This window comes from Pelecanus crispus, chromosome 4 (genome assembly GCF_030463565.1).
Source record: "Pelecanus crispus isolate bPelCri1 chromosome 4, bPelCri1.pri, whole genome shotgun sequence".
NCBI classification, from domain to species: Eukaryota; Metazoa; Chordata; class Aves; order Pelecaniformes; family Pelecanidae; genus Pelecanus; species Pelecanus crispus.
This window is the reverse complement of record NC_134646.1, coordinates 17,628,970-17,648,231: the sequence shown is the minus strand read 5'-3', so window position 1 is coordinate 17,648,231 and position 19,262 is coordinate 17,628,970. Positions and strand designations below refer to the sequence as shown.

The 19,262-nt window shown below is 38.5% G+C and overlaps 1 protein-coding gene across 5 annotated transcripts in view; it reads right to left on the bottom strand.

Annotated features, from left to right (window-relative positions):
- Positions 1 to 19,262, bottom strand: part of ARHGAP10 (Rho GTPase activating protein 10) — a 160,324-nt gene that overhangs the window by 13,462 nt on the left and 127,600 nt on the right. For all 5 annotated transcript variants that reach the window (XM_075709175.1, XM_075709180.1, XM_075709176.1 and 2 more), the window contains 3 exons: positions 17,882 to 18,044; positions 4,680 to 4,811; positions 3,118 to 3,209 (listed from right to left, as the gene is read on the bottom strand). In XM_075709175.1, the coding sequence (XP_075565290.1) occupies positions 3,118 to 3,209; positions 4,680 to 4,811; positions 17,882 to 18,044 (387 nt within the window). The remainder of the gene's footprint in view (positions 1 to 3,117; positions 3,210 to 4,679; positions 4,812 to 17,881; positions 18,045 to 19,262) is intronic.

Below are 19,262 nucleotides of genomic sequence, written 5' to 3'. Positions count from 1 at the left end.
GAGAAAGGAAGAAACTCAACAAACAAACAGTGAGACATGAAAGAGACAGGATTAGAAAAGTGAGACAGTCAGGGTGGAGAGAGACGGATAAAACCTTCACTAATGGAAGCAGCACTTTTTAGTAGACATTAATTTAACAGTTACTTTAATGGTTGATACTAGCTGTACGTCAACTTGATTGATGCGTTGTCACTTTGATAGTTAAGGTTATTGGTAGAGCTGCAGAATTGATGTATTATTACTTTAATTCTTCATTTGGGGGCTTTATTAGGGCATATGGGAATTTAAATTGAGTAACTAAAGAACCTGAATTGATTCACTGGAATCTGATCCCAGCATAGACACAAGGGTGCCTAGCACAAGAAGAAGAGGCCTATGTGAAGGCATTTCAGAGGTTTCAAATATGGAGACTGGTCTGCACTTTTAATGAGAATACCTTTCTATACTGACAGAGCCATCTATCCCAATAATCTATTGGGAACCATTATGGAATGACCATTAAGTTACTACATATGTCCTGTTACTGCGTTATTACTTGCATGCTCTCCTCCTTTCTTCTGCCAGTCCAGAGCCTACGTTACGCTGAAAGCCCTGCAGGGCAAGGACAATGCCTATAAAACAACCAGGATACAGTGGAATAAATCAAAACAAATGTATTTAAAGAAATGTGATCTTTCCCATTGGAAATCTGCAATTAGGTTTTCAATATGCAACCCATGTAACCTTTTCCCAAGCTTCCAACCTTATTTGTATGATGATATGGAAAAAGAGTCTTACAGTTGAAATATTTCTCCACAGCTGCCCATGAGTCTGTACTTGGTCGTGGACAATCCAACTCTCTAGTTGAAAAACTCAGCTGAGGCTGTAATGCACCAAAACCATGGTAGCTTTGCCATAACTTCTAGCGATCTCTTCACACAAGAAAAGAATCTTAACACTGCTCTCACACAAACGTGTGACACAGAAGCAACTGCTTCTTGAAAGACTTTCTTACCCCATGCCAACACAACAGGTGTGCGACCCTTGCTGTTCTGTGTTAGAAATGTCTCTCTTCTATGCATCAGATCTTATCCCCCATGCACTAGACTTCTTTTCCTATACACAGTTTTATGTCTGCTGAAGATCCCTATCAGTCATGTTTTAAAAAACTTAAATTAAAATAACTGGTGCTATAGACTTTAAAAACAGCAATCATTTAGCTAATTCATCTTTAAAAGGTTTCCCACCTAACTTGATTCAGATGTGATTTGCCTGCAAGGAAGCTCTAATAAGAAACATCAAGTATGATTCTGTAAAGTGGGTACTAGTAGGCAACAACCTAGTGGGGACCCCAGACCACCTTATGCTGCAAAAAAAGCAGAACTGAAGTCTGGACCAGGCTTACTATTTATTTGTTTGGGAGGATGCAGAGGACAGGAATGTCCTATGCTCCGTCTGCTTTAAAATAAGCATCACAAAGAAGGGGAAGGAGATGTCTATGACTGTGATTTTGTTGTTCTTGTTATACATACTAAAAGAAATAAGATTCTGATGAGCTTCCCATTTGTTTCAGCTTGTTAAACAAATCAGGAACGTTCTACTGGGGTTGGAAAGGACAGAACAAAAAGATTTTCATTTATGAGAAAAACTTTCCCACACACACTTTTTGATCCAGTGCTAACAGACTTAACAGGGTGCATTTTGGGAAATACAAGACATATTTAGTTAGCTTTCTAATGCCTGCAGGTTGATGTTTTCCAACTGTTTTAGACTGTGTACTTTTCTCTTTTTCCTGCTGGATGTAAACTGGGAATTTGGAATACTCCCCCTTTATTGGATATCCAACCAAAGATTCTCACATGTGCTATTTGAATGACTGGGCAGTACATCCCCTAAGTGTGTTTGGTCATACAGAATTAAATACCACTTTCCCCCTGGAAAGCACATATCAGATTTCTGACTTGGTAGCAAGCTAAAAGCTGACAATGGATGAGAAGAAAACAGGCATCACTGCAGAATTTCCAGATTCTTTAGAGGGCAGGATGCCTCTTACTAGCCCCCTGCCTCTAAACAGACTGAAAGACTGAAATACCGGTCTCAGTACTCACAAGGTTCTTAGGGATGTAATTCTCAGATTACTTTGAATCCCCCAGTCTTCACAAAACTAGGATGAAGATTTGGCCAAACTGAAGCATCTTCTGGTTTTTAGTATACGAGTAATTTTTTGTCAAGGTCTTGTAACAAACAATGGTCTTACTGTGCTGCTGCTATGAATTAATTTCTGCTTAGAATTATTATTAAATTGCATTCAAGTAACAAGAATTGCTGAATTTGTCCAGGCCCTGTTGAGCCACTCCATACCATCTCCTTCTTATAATAGGAATTTGCTTGTGATAGGAAGAAACTACACTCTAATGTCATCTTCTGCATCTTCAGAGTTTGTATTACAGTAGTCATTGGCATAAGGTTTAAAAACTAAAACCATTTCTATCAGTTTGAAGTCCCTGTGCAGTTGCTGAAGAGTAGAGCCATGGAAGCTCACTGAGGAGCAACAGAGTCTTGAGCACAGGAATCACCTTCTGGATGTTCATATGTAATACTATATTTGGGTCCACAGAAATCTTTAAACACAGGCCTTCATTCTGCGCCTTAGTGAATATTCCTTTTTCTGCAAGTACATACACACACCAAGGCACCCCCTGATCCAAAAAGTAAACACTCCCTTTTCTCTCTGGTGGTCACCTGATTTACCTGGAGCTCTGCTTGCTTGAAAATCCTTAAACAGGTTTTTTTTCTTTAAATGAAAGCCCATATGTTATTTAACAATGATAGTTCACATTTCAAAAAGTACCGTTTCATAGGCCAAGATGTTTTTCTCTATTGCTGAATAACCTTTTTTGGTACTACAACACACTTAAATGCCGCTGAAAAATTAGACCAGAAATCAAAGGCATTGCCTCACAGTGCTAAGTACATGCTAAGTAGCTTCTGCGTACCAGAAATCTTCTACGTCACCAACTGTGTGCCATCAGCAACGCTGGCAGAATAGCAGTTAGGCTCGCATTTTTATCCAAAGCCATTTTAGCAGTTTTGTCAATTTGTTTTTCATTGTTTTGTATTTACTCAAGCAGTACTTACCATCTTCAAAAATTGCTCCTATCTGAAATGATAATTCAGAGCTATGTTCTGCTTCGCATGGATAAACTGCTCTTGCTTTTCGGTGGGCAACGCTGAAAAATGAAATTATGAGTTATAGTCATTTTTTACTATTATGAAGACACTCTCCTTTCTCATCCATTCTCTCTCCATTCTCATTTGGAGATGACTAAAACTTTAAACGCCATCTCACATGCATCATTACAGGCTTATCATTCATACACACAAATGCCAAAGCTGAAGCTTCACAGCTTACTGTTGGCACTTCTGAATATCATACTCCCAACTTTATGCACACTTATTTTTATGATAGTTAAACTCAACTTTCAACTACAGTTAAAATTTTGCCAAGTGCTAATCAGCAGTGAAATCAATAGTAGGCAAAGTATACTATACTTAATTTACAGACTAATCCTCATGATATCTTCTGAAATGTTTCTTCACAAATCTTCCAACTCAGCTTTTCACTATCACTGTACAGAATTTGCTTTTTATATTTGTTTACAATACAACATTACTAGACTACTGGAGATGCTGTTTTGTCCTAAATGCAGTAAAATTTCTAACATTTCAGGCAGTCTTTTAGAGGTGTTCTCAGGGTGCTCAGTAATAAGCCATCAATATGAATTTGTCCAAAGTACTCATTTCTCCAAGTACCGTAAGCAGAGATCTTGGAATATATAAGTATTTTTGGCACGTCTTATTTAATCATGCCTTTGCAAACTGACAGTTTGCTGCTGCCCAATGATGCTTTGTTTAGACACAGCACCCACACCATTAAATCATCTTTTGTTGAGCCCAGGCAACAACAACTACACATAAAACATTGGGAAAGATTCTCCCTGCCCCCAAGGAACTCGCAGTCAAACAGACAATGCAGTTCTGGTGCAAAATGTGACCAGTAATGAGAAGTGGAATTTTGTTACCAAGTGTTGGAAAGAATTTATGAATATACCCAACTACTTTAATTAGAAAAGCAAATACTATAAAACTTGAAGGAAAAAGTTAAGATGGTAAAGACCTTCAAAGGAAAAAGTGAAAATACTTCAAAAGATCGACAACAACGCGGAAGGAAGCAGAAACAGGATGGAAGGAAAGCAGGTCAAAGGAGTGAAAGGAAAGAATGAAACCACAGAGAGAGGTAAAGACATGAGAAAGTCTTTCAGAGGCAAGACGGCTAGGTTGAGAAACTTAAATTTGGCATGGATGGCTTTGGAAAAGAAAGAATCTGTATTTTAAAAGACATTGTAAGAGAATCACTGCAGTAGACAGACTCTATGAATTGACCACCCAGATCAAAGTCTGCTTGTATTAACCAACAAGCCACGGGCTCAATCTGGGTGCCTTCTACAAGGAAGGTGTTCAAAAGGAAAAGTAAGACAAAGTAGACAGTTGTTATATTCTGTAAAAATTGCTAAGGTTGCATTTCTTGATTTGAGATAATCATTCACATACTATGGAAGACATGAATTAGGTATTTTTAAAAAGATACAGAAAAAAGGAGGCAAATAAATAACCAGCAAAAGTTGAAGCGTACATCATACCTTTCCACTGCTCTGTCACTCCCAGCGGCAGGGTTAGGGAAGAAGAAAGTGGATGGCGCAGTATTTGTGGCAGCAGGGTTAGCAGATGGAGTATTCATCCACGAGACCATCGACGGGCGGCTTTGACCAGGACTAAGAGGAAATATATTCAAGCCAGAATTAACAAGGTGAATAAAATTTCTTTTCATACCAAAATGTTTGAATCTTTATAGCTAGATAACTGGTTAGATCCGCAAATTCAAAACCAGTAATAATGTTGAGCTGCTTTTGCAAACATGGCCATCGTATGATTCTGCATTTTCTCCTTGAAAGTATTTCTCCTACATGCCCTACATCCTAAGCTAAGACGAATTACCTGAGATGTATGACATAACCAATAAAAAGACAAAATTCCACATTCCTTAACTAATAAAGACAGATACAATGAAACTGCATATAGCAGGCTATTATTTGAGCTGCCACTTTGCCTTTACGAGTTTTGATGAATCTATTTAAAAATCTTCTCAGTGCTGTACTAAGGCATGTACAACTGGGAAGATTTCAAAAGAGGCTGCAGCTATTACAACACTGGGATCACGACGCTGGCTCTGGATTGAGATCTCATTCGCATAACTACGTAGATACTGCCTCAGTGGCTGCCCTCACAAACATGCTACTCAAATATGTATTAAATTAATGACTGAACACACAGTTGCCACAAGAGGAGAAGAAATAGCAGCCAAAGTTAAAACTTTTATTAGTCATTATAAAACATACAAAGCCCTCCCCGACATAAAGGGTGTTCCTAATTTTACACCTTAAAGAACTAAAGCATTCCAGCACTGGAAGGCCTTCTTTCAATGCATGGACAAAACAACAAATAGTCGAAACATTTAATGTCAGCATATCTTTGGAACAAAGAGATGGACTTCAAGCAGTTTCTAAGCAGAAACAGAATTAAAATAATTTGCACACAGCTTTCACACAGGAATCATCAGTCAGAAGTACAGACTTCACCATACAGCATTTATCAGTTTGTCTTATTCCAAGATTAACCTCTTAGCATAGTCTGCAAAGTACCACCAAAATCTAGGAATCTAGTCAAGAAGGTTTTTGTGGGGGTGTAAATGCACACCTAATCAAGGTGGATTGACCAAAAGCAAAAAAGGGATCAACAATCACCCCAGTTATAACTATAAATAAATAAAAGAAAGCAGTTCCCTAACTTAATAGCTGATTTTGCTCTTCTTGTGCACTGGGATATTTAATTTCTAGAAGAAAGTATCACTATCGTTGCTTTGCATAAAATGCTTTACAACCAAATTCAACTTCTACAAACCGATTTTCCTAGCCAATATATCTCATAGTCATTCTAGCAATTACATAGTTAAGCAGACATTTATTTTGATTATTAATTTTTAAATTTAGTACATTACAAAATGGTGAATGGCACATTCCTAATTTAACAAGACAATAGTTTTTCCTTTGGATCTGTGTCAGGCAGCATTTGGATGAAAACTGGAATTCACAGCACATGAAAACAGCATTCTGCAGTTAATTCCACTAATAAAACTGAAACTTAAATGTGCTGGAATCATGACCAGAAGGGTTTATCAAAACATGCTCTGCTTTTAAAACTATCAGATTTACCAAATAAAGGAAGGAATCATCATAGTAAACTGAATTAAAAGCTGGATTGTGCTGACTAGAAACATATTTCATGCTTAACTTTTGAAAGAGGACATCTAGTCTGCTTCACCACTTCCGAATCTTCCACTACACAATTATTTACATCTTCCAATAACTGCATACCTTTGAAGACCAGCACCTACATGATTTTGGGGTTTACTTTTACTTGAACTTGTCTGCTTCCTCCCATTTTTATCTAATCATTGAAAAATTTTCCTCAGGTAAAACAAAACCCTTCCGCTAAAAGTGACTTCATTCAGAAAAGAAAAAAAAAAGTTAACACCAGCATTTGTATTATTTTCTCTAAATACTGAGGATAAAAAATTTATCAATGGTACTGTAAAGTCTGTAAAGTTTGCTAGAAAGTAGATTATTTCTCCCTTATTCTGTATATAATGTATACGTGCAAATTAATTTTAACTCAGTAACATAGAAGGTGAACCTAAGACAAAAGTTTTTCAAAGTGACTTAAAAAAAGTATCCCACTTGCATAGACTAAAGTATTATAGTTAAAACAATCCTGATATTTAAAGAAAAAACATTTTCTGTGTGCTCTTATTTATTCAAATCAATTCCAGCATTAAGATTGGTGTCAGGCTCATTTCTGAAACCTGTAAAACTACAGAAAATAGAAAAATAATATGCCAAGTATACTGCCAATAGAGTATTAAAATGTCTCTAATGCAAACTAATCATGATTCAAGAATATTCTACTAAGTCGTCTTCTCTAGTGCATACCTCAAATGTGTATTGTTTGGTTTTCAACAAGTGAATAATAAAATCTTCCATTTACTAGATATTTCATTGAAACATGCGTCATATTAATCTATGAACTTACTTGATCAGCTCTAGAACACCACACACCGTCTGCGTGTAAGACACAGGATTAATGATTTGAAAACAATAGTCAGAACAGAGAAGACACAAAAGATACCCTCTGACCCAGGAAAGCAACAGTCATTCATAAGAATACTTGGAATAAAAACCAGATGGTTTCTCGCTGAGACTTGGAGAGGAAAGAAAAAGGAAAAAAAAAAAAAAGGGAGGAAAGGTGTGCAAATAAAGAAACAGAAGATGAAATAAAATGTTCAGATCCATGTCATGGTATGTTTATTTCTCAAGTTACAGAGACTTAATAAGAAGGGTAATCTATTAACTACTAAGACTACACTGTCCTTTACCAGGCAGCATTATATGAAAGCACGTAAAAACTGGCAGGTTTTCTATGAATTCTGAGCCACTCCAACAGTTCTAGTGGAAAAAAAGTTCAGAAGTACAGGTACGTGGAGCACTGGGCTGTTCCCTCCCCCACTTTTTGATGAATTCCCTTAATACAATTCAGCTGTAGCAAAAGCACTGCAGCATGGCTCCTGAATTCGCCTGTCACTTTCAGCTCCTGGTTACTGAGCAAGAGATCATACTCTAGGATCCAGCAGGGCGGGGGGAAACAAAACATTTTTCAATAGCAATAGTTTCACCATGTTAGGAAGAAAAAAAAGGTAATAGCTTTAAATATTAAGCACATTCTAGAATTTTGGGGGGAGAAGTTATTTACTGTACTTGGCTGTCTCAGGAACCACTTAATTTTATTATTAAAACAGAAGGTTTTACTCAATAGGAAAAATCAGTTCCAATGTTGTGGCGTGTAAGCAACAAACTGCTGGATTTTATTTTTTTTTCTTGAAAAGATTCTTGTGATAGCAAAGTTACCTTGCTGTAAAGCTTTGAATGCCTTGTGTATCAAGATGATGATATATTAGCAAGTATTGCCTATCTTATCATATAGCATCTCAACTTTAAGAAGGTATGTTGAAGAAATCCTTTCTCCTAAGGGCTAAAACGAAGGCAGTGCATTTCCTGTGGGAAGGGAAGGAGAGGAGAGGGAAGAAAAAAAAAAAGCCTGACATAACCATCTCTCTGAGAAAAAATGCTATTGTCTGGCATAGTGGACGTTGGGAGAAGGGGGAAATGGCCTTACTGAAAATAAGCTACAGATTTTTGTAGTGATATTCAGAAACAAACTCCTGAAAACAAGATTTTATTGGATGTTTATCTGGCTGGTTCCTAAGGTAACACAGCTAAAGAGCAGCCTCTTATCTTGAGTGTGAGGAAGAGACTCTGTGAAAAGAATCTACACTGCAACTCTTGAGAAAAAAAGGGTTGTTTCATAGACGGGTTTGGCAGCCCCATGGCTGTCGTATCACAGTGTCTGGTTGACATAAACTCAATGAAAGTGTTCTTAAAAGGTTTCATTATAAGATGACACAGTATATCAAAAGGTGTCGGCTATTTCTGATTCAATATGCAATCCAACACTGTCCACCACCAGACAATGATCTTCCTGCATGTTAAAACCCCTATGCCTTGGTGAGGCTGGGGGGCATAAAAATACATGGACGAAATTCTAGAAATGTTATAGCTGCAGCAAAGCTGGAGACAAAAGAGAAGGGCAGAATTTCCTCATCCGTGTTCCCTCCGAAAAGAAACTCCACCCCCAAAATTTAAAGTATGTAGCATACATGCAATGTTCCTGAAGCCTCATTTATACAGAGCACATCAGCCAGCACTGAAATAGAAGTTTTGTTAAACTTGGATTGTGAAGTCTCAGTGAAGCAGCTAACACATTAGTGAAATGATCTTTCACGCCAGTCTGGTAAATCTGAAACTAACATCTACAGCAGCTGTCCTAAGTTAAAGCATTTTTAAATGATAATTCAGACAAACCAAAAATGAAGTATGTGCATCTATAAGCTGTACAGTATGTACATCTATAAGCTGAACAGCATACTGCTGTTCCTTTTAGAAAAAAAAATGAGGGGGCTGTGTTCCCTGGAATCATGCAAAGAGAAGAAAAGAAAAAAAAAAAAAAAAAAAAGAAGAAAAAAGTGCAGAAGAGAGGGGGAAAAAAAAAAAAATAAAAAAGAAACTCCAGCACATCACAGTGGTTACATCCACATCTCTCCCTGCTCCGAGCACACATACTGCTTACCCTGTACCCACACAGCAGTGCTGCTGTCAAGCCCAGCTGGCTAGCCCACTGGAAGACAAGGAGATGGCAAAGTCTATTTTGTATGAACCACATGACTAAGTTATATTATGCCTGTTTCAAAGGAGCTGCAAAATGAGGGCTATTGCTCTGCTTGCATAACAAAAGGGTACAAAAAGCCTGCTCCGTTAAACCCAGCTCTCAAACTGCTGAGTCACTGAAGAGGTGGCAGCTGAAACAAAAACAAACTGCAAAATAAGCATAATGAGCGAAAAGCACTGCTACATACCTGGACTGTGCCTTCTGCAGCTGTTAAAGCATCTTCTGTTATTAAAATAAGATGATGACATTAGATATTATAAAAAGTTTTCAAGACACTGAAACTGAAGTCACTCATCATTTATTTGAAATTGCAAATTCACACCACTGCCAGAAAGTACAAAAAGGAACTATTCCAATTTTAAGGAGACTATGGATGCAGTCTACTGATGTACGTCTAACAAGGCTGATGGGAATTCATTCAGCAGTCAAACAAAATTAATAACTATCTTCAAGGCTTCTGTTATGTGCTGAACACCACTATTTCTGCCCTCCCTTGCCATCTGACGGCTCTTTTAACATCAGTTTGCTCACCGGGAATTTGAACAGCCTGAGATTTCACGAAGAACAACTAGCTTCTTCCCAGCCTGGTCACAAAGACTGAAAGCACTTAGGATGCTGTGCAGCACGGCTCTCACCACCATTTTCAAAGCCTTTGTGGGTATTAAAAACCCAAAAATGATGCCCATAGTGTAGCACGTATACACCATTGAGCTGGGTAACAGAGTATTTTAGTGTCAGGAGAACCAATAAAGAACAACTGCAAAAGAAATGAAAGACTGGATTATTTCCTCTGCCATCGGTCCCTTGCATATTCCTGAAAAGCCATTTTCATTGATGCTTCTATTTCTCCTCTGAGTTTTGAGTACCTTCAGTGTTTGGACTGTCAGGGCTGTATCTTACATGCTCCTACAGCAGCATCCAAGGTGGGATTCAGTTTGAAAACTATGCATCTTACTATTCTGAGCCCAGAAATGTAACTGCTTTAATGAGCCGTGCACCCCCACTCATATACACACTGAAGAGGTCTGAGGGACAGGATGCTTTCCATCCCCTCCAGTTGCAAAATCCCAAAGTCTTGGAGAGGGAAAAAGGAGGGGGCAAGGTCAACAGACACTCGGTATCATCATCTTGACGAAGGCTACCCTATATCCTGCACCATTCATCCAGAACAACCATCAGAAGTCACCATGTTCCAGCTCCCTAGGAAACCCAGAGACCCTGCAGTCTCAGATCCCAAAAATGAACTCTCCAGCTGAGGAACAAGACATTAGTTTTCATGATCTCAATGAAGAAGAGATCATGCAGATAATGCAGGGGACTTCCACCCAAAAAGGAAGAGACTGACCCGACTCTGAAAAGCCAGCACTGTGAGAGGTAAGTCTGTAAGCTCTGTAGATAAGCCCTGGCATAGGGCATTGTACTGTAAGCACAAATAGATCTCATGACAACAATGGGCCAGTTACAGTAACAAATCTTTCCTTACCAGAAAAAGATCCTCAGAAATATTAATTACAACACATACCAAGTGTTCAGCTTTTTTGGTTCATTCCAAGGTCAAGTGAAAACAGACATAAGGCAGTCCACAACGTTTTTAGGACGTGACTTTTAATCCACCTTTCAACATATCAGTCATTGTGATAAGGGAAACCTACACTAATCCATTGGAGGTGAGCTGTCATTATAGCCAGCACTCCAGGAAAGGCTGAATAAGAGAGACCTCATATCAAGAAATGGTTCTGGCCCACTGGGAAGTCAGGGAAGAGCTTGATGAACACCATCATCTGGATTACTGAAGGTTAAGATGAGTGAAACTAGTCCTTACTCTGAAATTCTGGAATTACTGCAGGTAGCCTGAGTTTGTGAATTAAGACAACTCAATATTCTCAAGAGCCATGTTAGGCACAATCTCCTTTCCCTCTAAGATACCAGCAAGTAGCTGCCTTACGACCCCTTCTGCTAGGAACAGAAGAAATAGGCTCTACAGCTGCAGGGAAGGACCTCTTGTCAAAGCAGCACCTCAGAAAAAAGAACCATTAGTGATGTGAGCACGCAGACACATATGAGACCAGGCATGGGAGCAAGAGTCCAATACCTAGCCTAGACGTAAAAAGGTAATATCTCAGTCAGAACAGTCATAGGAGGTGCAGAAATTGGAAGGAGGAGATGGAAGCAGGCCATGCCCAAGCCTTACACAGATTCAAGAGAATCAAAATGCACTGGGAACTGAGTGTACACAGGCCATACAACCAAAACAGAGTAAGTAATATTTTCTCTGAAGAAAATCTGTTGCAGCACCTGGAATTTCAGATGGATTCAAATACAAGGTCCTATGGTTTAAGACACAATATGCTTCCATTTCTCAAAGAGACATCAGTTACCATAATTACCTTTTTTTGGCATAGAGAAGGTTAGTTATAAATGTTAAAAAGCCCAAAACTATGCTCAAAAGTAATAATTTCTAATGCATAATAAAACAGAGTTGGGAAAAAAGTATCTTAATAGTACCTAAACAATATAAAACAGGCCAAAGACTGAAAACAATTTTTATATAGGTAATGAAAGCCATGCAGTAAATTCTATAATCAAACCACAACAGCTGCAAAAAAGTTCCCCTGGCCCTTTTTTAATTGAATTATATCACTTCATGTCTGATACTGCATCTTTTGCACTATCACCTACTTCACTACAAGAGGACATTAACGAAAAAATTTGTTGTCTTCTACAGACTCTTAACTTACACTGTACCTTTACTTGTTTAGATATATTTATTAGACACAGATGTACATACCTAGTTTAGCTATCACTGTATCTATAGATGTTTGCATGTGTAAAGCCATAATATAATAGGATGAAAGTTAAATCATGTATCACTGGCTTTCAACTGCATGTAAAAGGGAAGATCGACTATTGTTCCACAGTTCAATTGCACTTTAAGAGCTATCCATAACCCCTTCTAATACATATCTCCAAAACCAAGACCATCACTATTATCAAAACAGCTTGGGGACTAGCTTAGAAAAGGCAGTCAGCTGCTTAGTACCTGAAATCCTGAACTGCTCTTTGGAAACTACATATCTTGAATGATTAAACATTTGAGTTTCATACACCACAGGAATAAAAATCTGAGTGATTAAGGTGCATATTTTTCAGTGCCAATCAGGAAGGCAGAAAGTAATGTCAGGGTTGCATCCTCCAGCAAAGAGCTATCAAGCCTGTTGCAAAAAAGATGTGGCAGATTTATTTACTTTTTGGGCAAATGCAATAGGAAAACCAGAAGCTGCGTAGGACAGAGAAATTAAGCCAGTGGATGTATTTCATTACATTACATGCTTCACACTAATATTCTGTGTGGACTCTTCTATGCTATGATGTGATGCCATAAAGTATTTCACAGAAACATTGGCTTAACTCTCTGTGTGGCTCAACTATGAGGTGGATAAAGGGAACTAATTAAGCTGGTTTACAGTCTTCACCAAAAAAGCGTTAGAAACAAATACCACCACCCCACAAACCAGATTCACATGCACTAACTGGGGAAGTGAGAAAGAGAATAAAAGTAGCAACATCAATACCTTAAGCAAAAATTGCCAAACAATTTGCAACACCACTATAAAGCTCATACTGCATTAAGTGCATCCTTACACAAAATTTCAGGCTTCCTCCACTTTTAAAGCAGCCACAGCACTAAGTATTCACACAAGGAGCGTACAGTGTCTTATATGCTATAAACTCACACTATAGCCTACTGAGCACCTACTTTCCTTTATAAGCAAATCCTAAGTAATTAATTCCTGACCTTTTATTCTTGTTAAGCCCTGTTCTCTCCTACTGCTTTTTTTTTCCCCTCCTCCATGAAATTTGGGAATAAATTCAAATTTCCCTCTTACTGCTACTACTATGGGCTATTGGTCACAACTTGTTTGTATTTTTGTCCTCCTCTTCCCCTCGCTGTTGGTTTGATGGCTCAGTTTTGTATGTCAACTCATTTTATTTCCTGAATTTCCAGCACGGTGTTTTTCTTTATTCACCCTTCCCTTTTCCACTCTATGTCTTCCCCTCATCTATCGTCAGTAGATTTCCTGGTGCTTCTGGTGACACCTTTATATGAATACTTTTCCTTACCAACCCTGCCAACTGACTGCCTGTTGGCACAGAATCTGCACGGAGCAGCAACCTGCAGCAGCCTCCAGAACAGAAGAAATAGCAAAAATATTACTAGGGAAGAAAGAGAGAAGATGACACAAATTCATTCACCATGAGAAATTAGCAATAACCCTTCCTCGGATCAACCACGGTTTGAAGCAATTGTGAAAGAAGGCGCAAAGGGTGGATCGTGGAGTCTAAAATCCCCAAGTAATTTGCAACTGTAGGGTAGACAACAGTTTGGGGGGAAACTGATGGCCATGGATAAAAGATGGTTGGAAGTTTGCTTGGTTAGGGTTGGGGTTTTATTTAAATCCAGGTCAGAATAATACTACGGGCAACTCAAAAAAATGTATCTATTCTGTATGGAGAGAATAAAATGTAACAATACATGACCTACTTGTTAAACCCATGGCACAACATGGCAAATATCATGGTATTTGTACATTTTACTTTACAGACTTCTATATTGGCAAATTCCTGAAACAGGGAATTTTGCCTATTTTCCAGTGTCTCAAATAGCAGAAGATAACAGATCAAAGAAAGCTGCTAAAGAATGACTATACAGATAATTGCATTTTATCTAGAGCACACTGCTTACCTTCAGAACACCAGCTATGGTGGCAATCTGAATTAGAAGGAATGTGCAAGGAACTGGGTGCATTTAACATGGAAACTCTTTTTTTTTCCCCAGAACCAACTGTGGCTTTGTGGGAAATAAAGAGCATTTTGAGAACGTACTGCTGTACTTCCGAAACTGAAACTGTAACAACGTCAGTCCCAAAACAGTCTGAAACATGCTCTCCTTACAGAAACAGTAACCACCTGGACTTCTGTCAGAGCAAAGCGGACTTTGACAGTGGTTCCAGTGGAACCTGAGCAAGACAGATGGGTGCACAATGTTAATTCTGTAGCTTGAGTGCAAGCGTGTACAGACACTTAAAGCAGAGAGGAAAAAGAAAGAATGCAAATGCTTTGGTTAACATTAAACTGAGATCGCCATTGCTGCTCTGCCTTAAAGGGGAAAAAAATGCCCCTATCAGTGGAGAGCACTACATGGGAGGAATACTTGATCCAGCTCACTACCATAATTATCAGTCTACATCTGCGATTAGCTTGCGCTAAGCATCCTTGGATAGAAGGAATCTTCAAATAATACATGTTTATGACACGGTGCTCCATCAAGCAGAAAAGGTAATTTGCCCATCCTGGGTTATTTGGAGTTTGAATCCTGTGACTATATAAATTCTCTGTAACTTTGTGATTGACAGGGGAAAAAAGCTCTGTATGTTCTACCGTAGAGTGTATGTAAAAATAAAATGTATTTATTTTTAGTATTTGGCTCTAGATGGAAGTGTGAAGTTAAAAATATCTTCAGGAAAAAGGTGGAAAAAAGTTTAGGGTGCAAGGTAATGTTAGAACAACAAACTTGGGTCTCCACTGAGAACCACCGCTGCCATGAGCAGTAACAGCCAACCATCACCCAACTCTCTACTTACCCCTACAGCAGTACATGACAACGCAGGGCATATGTCTGATCCACACAGAGCTTTCAAAGAAAATCTAGCATCAGGCAGACACACACTTACAGACATGAAAACCAACAGCTTAGCAGGGCTTCAAAATGGCACATATGTGAAACATCACCTTCCAATTATGCCGTATGCATAGTACATCTTTAAATACTGACATGACAATTGAGCAGTCAGGGCTTTGTGCGACATTTCGAATCGGTGGTATAGCCCTTGCTCTCTTAGCTTCTTTCACCACTCTGGCCATGCAGTGCCCTCCTAGTGCCAGCCAGGAGGTAAGGGTGTATTTGCCTTCATTCGGTGCTCCTCTCACCATGCTGGAAGCTGTAGCTCCTTTTGTTTTTAAAGGTGGGACAAGGAAAGGGCATGCATCACAAAAAACTCTGCCAGGAAACATCATGGTGACAACAGCTATCATCCAGGAAAAACAAGCTTTTCCTTTCTTGAAAACAAATACCACAAAAAGTATTCTTGCTATCCATCACATGTTCTTGCTTAAAGCAAACTGCTGATATAAACCAGCCTTGGAATATCTGACATATCTTGACCCACAATGCAACATCCCTCCCCCAGGAAACAATACAAGCAACTCTTCTACCACAAATAAGTCACTATCACCTTGTTGACTACATAACTCCATAGTGATCGATCTCTTACAAGTAACACCCATGTGTCATAAACATCAGCAGAAACTTGAGAAACCAGATCCTCTTGTATTTCCATCTCCCCTAGACTCAGTATGATATTTACTGTAGCTCAGTGAAGACCTGCAAGACCGTTTCAGAGACTATACTGAGACTTTAAGAATTGGTTTTTTTCCAATTTGGCACAAAATGCAAAACATTTTGAAATCCTGCACAAACAGAAAGAATTGTTCTCCACCTAATTCTGGGATAGTCAAATTTGTGAGAATAGTCTATGAGCAAAGCAGAGTTCAACAGCTAGTGCTATATTTCCTGGAGCTGTGAGAGCTACCACAGCTACACAATGGCAAGTCAACCACCGCCTTTCCCTGCCCACAGGACCCCATGATGCACAATGACTGCTGAAGTCCACCGAGTACATTCTCGGTTGCTGACATCTACCTCTGCCATTCATATAGTGGGGCTGGTTTGGGTTTTGTTTTGGGTTTGGTTTTCTTTTGTCAGGGCAAGGCCCTCTGAGTCATCAGAACTAGAAGGGGAAGAGAAGCCAATTTGGTGTGAGAAAGTAGAGGAAAGAAAGAATGTATCATTCACAGACTACTCTCTGTCACTGTCCAGGCTTGTTACAGAGGTAGCTCTTAAGCAAACTTCACAGACAGGTGAGTGGAAGAAAAAAAACTGCTTTTGACAAATAATCTAGGTGCACATACCATGCACTTTTTTTCTTCCTTCCAAACAGATCTGTTTAAGTACTTTTTCCAACGGAGCACAAAACCTCAAGCCATCAAACAAAGTTTCCAAAACAGCAGTACAGTATAGTTTTCAATGAAAATTAACAAATGGAAAAATGCAATGTTCCCTTAAACATCTGAAGTTCCTGAAACCTCTGGATAAAACCAACACTTCCTTCTTTTATTCTCTGGAGTGACATTATCAGTGTTCTGCTAACCCTATGTTCCTTAATTAGCTATGCTTGCTTTCATATTCATTCCAGTTTTATACCACCTACAGCATGTTTTCCACACCTCTTTTCGTCAAATACAAATTATTGTTAATCCTACCCTCTACTAGTGGACAGTACAAGAGGATAAGGAAAAAGTAACTTCAGTCCTCTACTGAAGAGACCACATTTACGTAAAATACCTATAAATCTGGAATTCTCTCAACACATGTGAGAAAATACTGTTCTAGCTACTAAGTACTCTAATCAACAGTTAATTATTTGTGTGTGCACATAGAAATATAAACCCATCATATGGCTATCTACATATTCTCATGTGTTACGTACACCTACACATATATTTTACACACTTGCTTCATCAACAGAACAGGCTACTCAGAATACCATTATGGAAAATATCTGTAACAAATCCTTTCTCCAGACCTGCTCCTTCCATATTCTTGGCACTGAAGGCTGGAAAACCTTGTCTTGATATGTTAAAGTTTGTATGAATAGCAAACTAGAGAATTCAATTCAAGTTCAACTTCTATTTAAAAAACAAGTTATGTTCAGCTTTTTGTGTATCAAACCTGAATATGTATTACAGAGATAAGACTAACATTGTAATGTCAATTTTTGCTAAACTGAAGTCATGCTCAAAAACTGAACATCTACAGAGTCTACTGAAAGTGACAGACTGCATTTTCTTTGGAGAACAGGCATTTAATTTGTTAAGAAGAGATTAACAACAATAACATTCTTAGATAACAGCATCTGAGCACGCACTCATTGCAGTGCATTTATCCAAACACAAAATTTGGCCCTAAATCTTAATAACCCTGCATCTAAGTGTAGCTTAACAGTCTTGAAATAAAACTAGGGTAATACATCATACACAGAATAACTTACATATTCATTGCCTGAATAAAAAACATTTACAATTTTATAACACGTTACAGTAAAATGCACTAGGTTTCTGTAGAAAAAGAACATTTCTTTCCTACAAACATTCAAGTAGCCTCTAAGCTCCACCACAACATATAAACACATACCTTTTGGTAGCAGAAGAAAACACAATTATATGTAATTTCTAAAAATCACTCGCCACCAAACTGAAAAGGGAAATGTGTTTCATGTGCACAATCATACTAGTGGAAAAATCATTACTTAATATTCAGGTTACTTACAGATTTGTTGTCCAGCCTGCAAGATCTCCGCTGTCCATAATAAGGTGATTTCCATCCAGGAGCCCGGGGGGGCTGCTAGAGAAGGCAGGTGTCGGAGACTGGGAAGAAAGAGAATCCATGCTCCCAGTCGGGGTGTCTTCTCTGGGAGACCTGGGACTGTCAGCTAGAAAAGAGCACAAGTCAGAAAGATACTAAAAGAATTTTCTCATGAGCCAAAGAAGCCGCTTTCGTAACAATGTCCTGAAATATATACGAGGAGAAACCTTACCGTCCCATCTTCACAGGATATTTTGGAGAACAAGCAATCCCCCAGCATTTCCCCAAAAGGTATCATTGCACAACTTCCCCCATCATTATCACCAGGCTATCTTCACAACATACCCAGTCCCCCAGTCCCCTTTTCAACATGAGTTTTATGTGGATGAAATGCTAGATTTTGGGGGGTTATTTTTAGACAAATGCATCACTTCAGATAACAAAATAGTTTAGGCCATACACATTTGTGCATCCCTCTAAAAACACAGTCTCTAAAAATAATTTAATACACATTTGAGGAAATGATTGCTCTCAAGTACCATAAGCACAATTCTATCAAACATGAAACAATGAATTTTAGAAAGGTCGGAATAAGCAGGTATCTAATAAACACACAATACCCAAGAATGTTACTTTTATTACTCCTTTTTAACGGTGTTACTTTTAAGAGAACTCACTGTATTCTACTATTTGTTTTCACAGGCTACTCAGAGTATTACTCAGGAGGCAACACATTCAGATACGATTGCTTAAGAAAACGTTAAAAGAAACACCATTCCTATCCTATAGACAGTAAGAAAAAGTTGTCAATGGGTCACAGCACTCACTGCAAACCATGCTGACACATCTAGTCAAATGGCATATTCTTCACTGAAAAGCTAACCTTCACACACATAGCTTTTCCCTTCTAAATTTTTATTTAAACATCAGCTGTACATTTTATAAATTCTAAAGGAGGTGTATGAAGTGAGGATGATTGCAAACACTGAATTGTCCAGCACAGCTAAACCTGCTGCCTCAAATGGGGCCTATGGCCATTTTCAGAATATTAATATTTAACAGTAATAAGGATAATTTCCAGCCACCCTTTACAAAGGTCCCTGCATCCTTTCCTTTCCTACTCCCACTAGCACTCATGAACATGGCCCCCAGCCTTGCTAAATAACATCATCACAAAAGATTAGATACCACTGACCCCACAGTCTTGATAAAAGAGTTCTGCTCCTTTCGGGCCAAAAGCTTTGGGGAAAAAATGAACAACCAAGTCCTAACACAGCATCACAATATTATAATCAAAAGCTGTCAAAATGCTGTGCTTGCTTGACAAGCTGTATCTCCTATATAC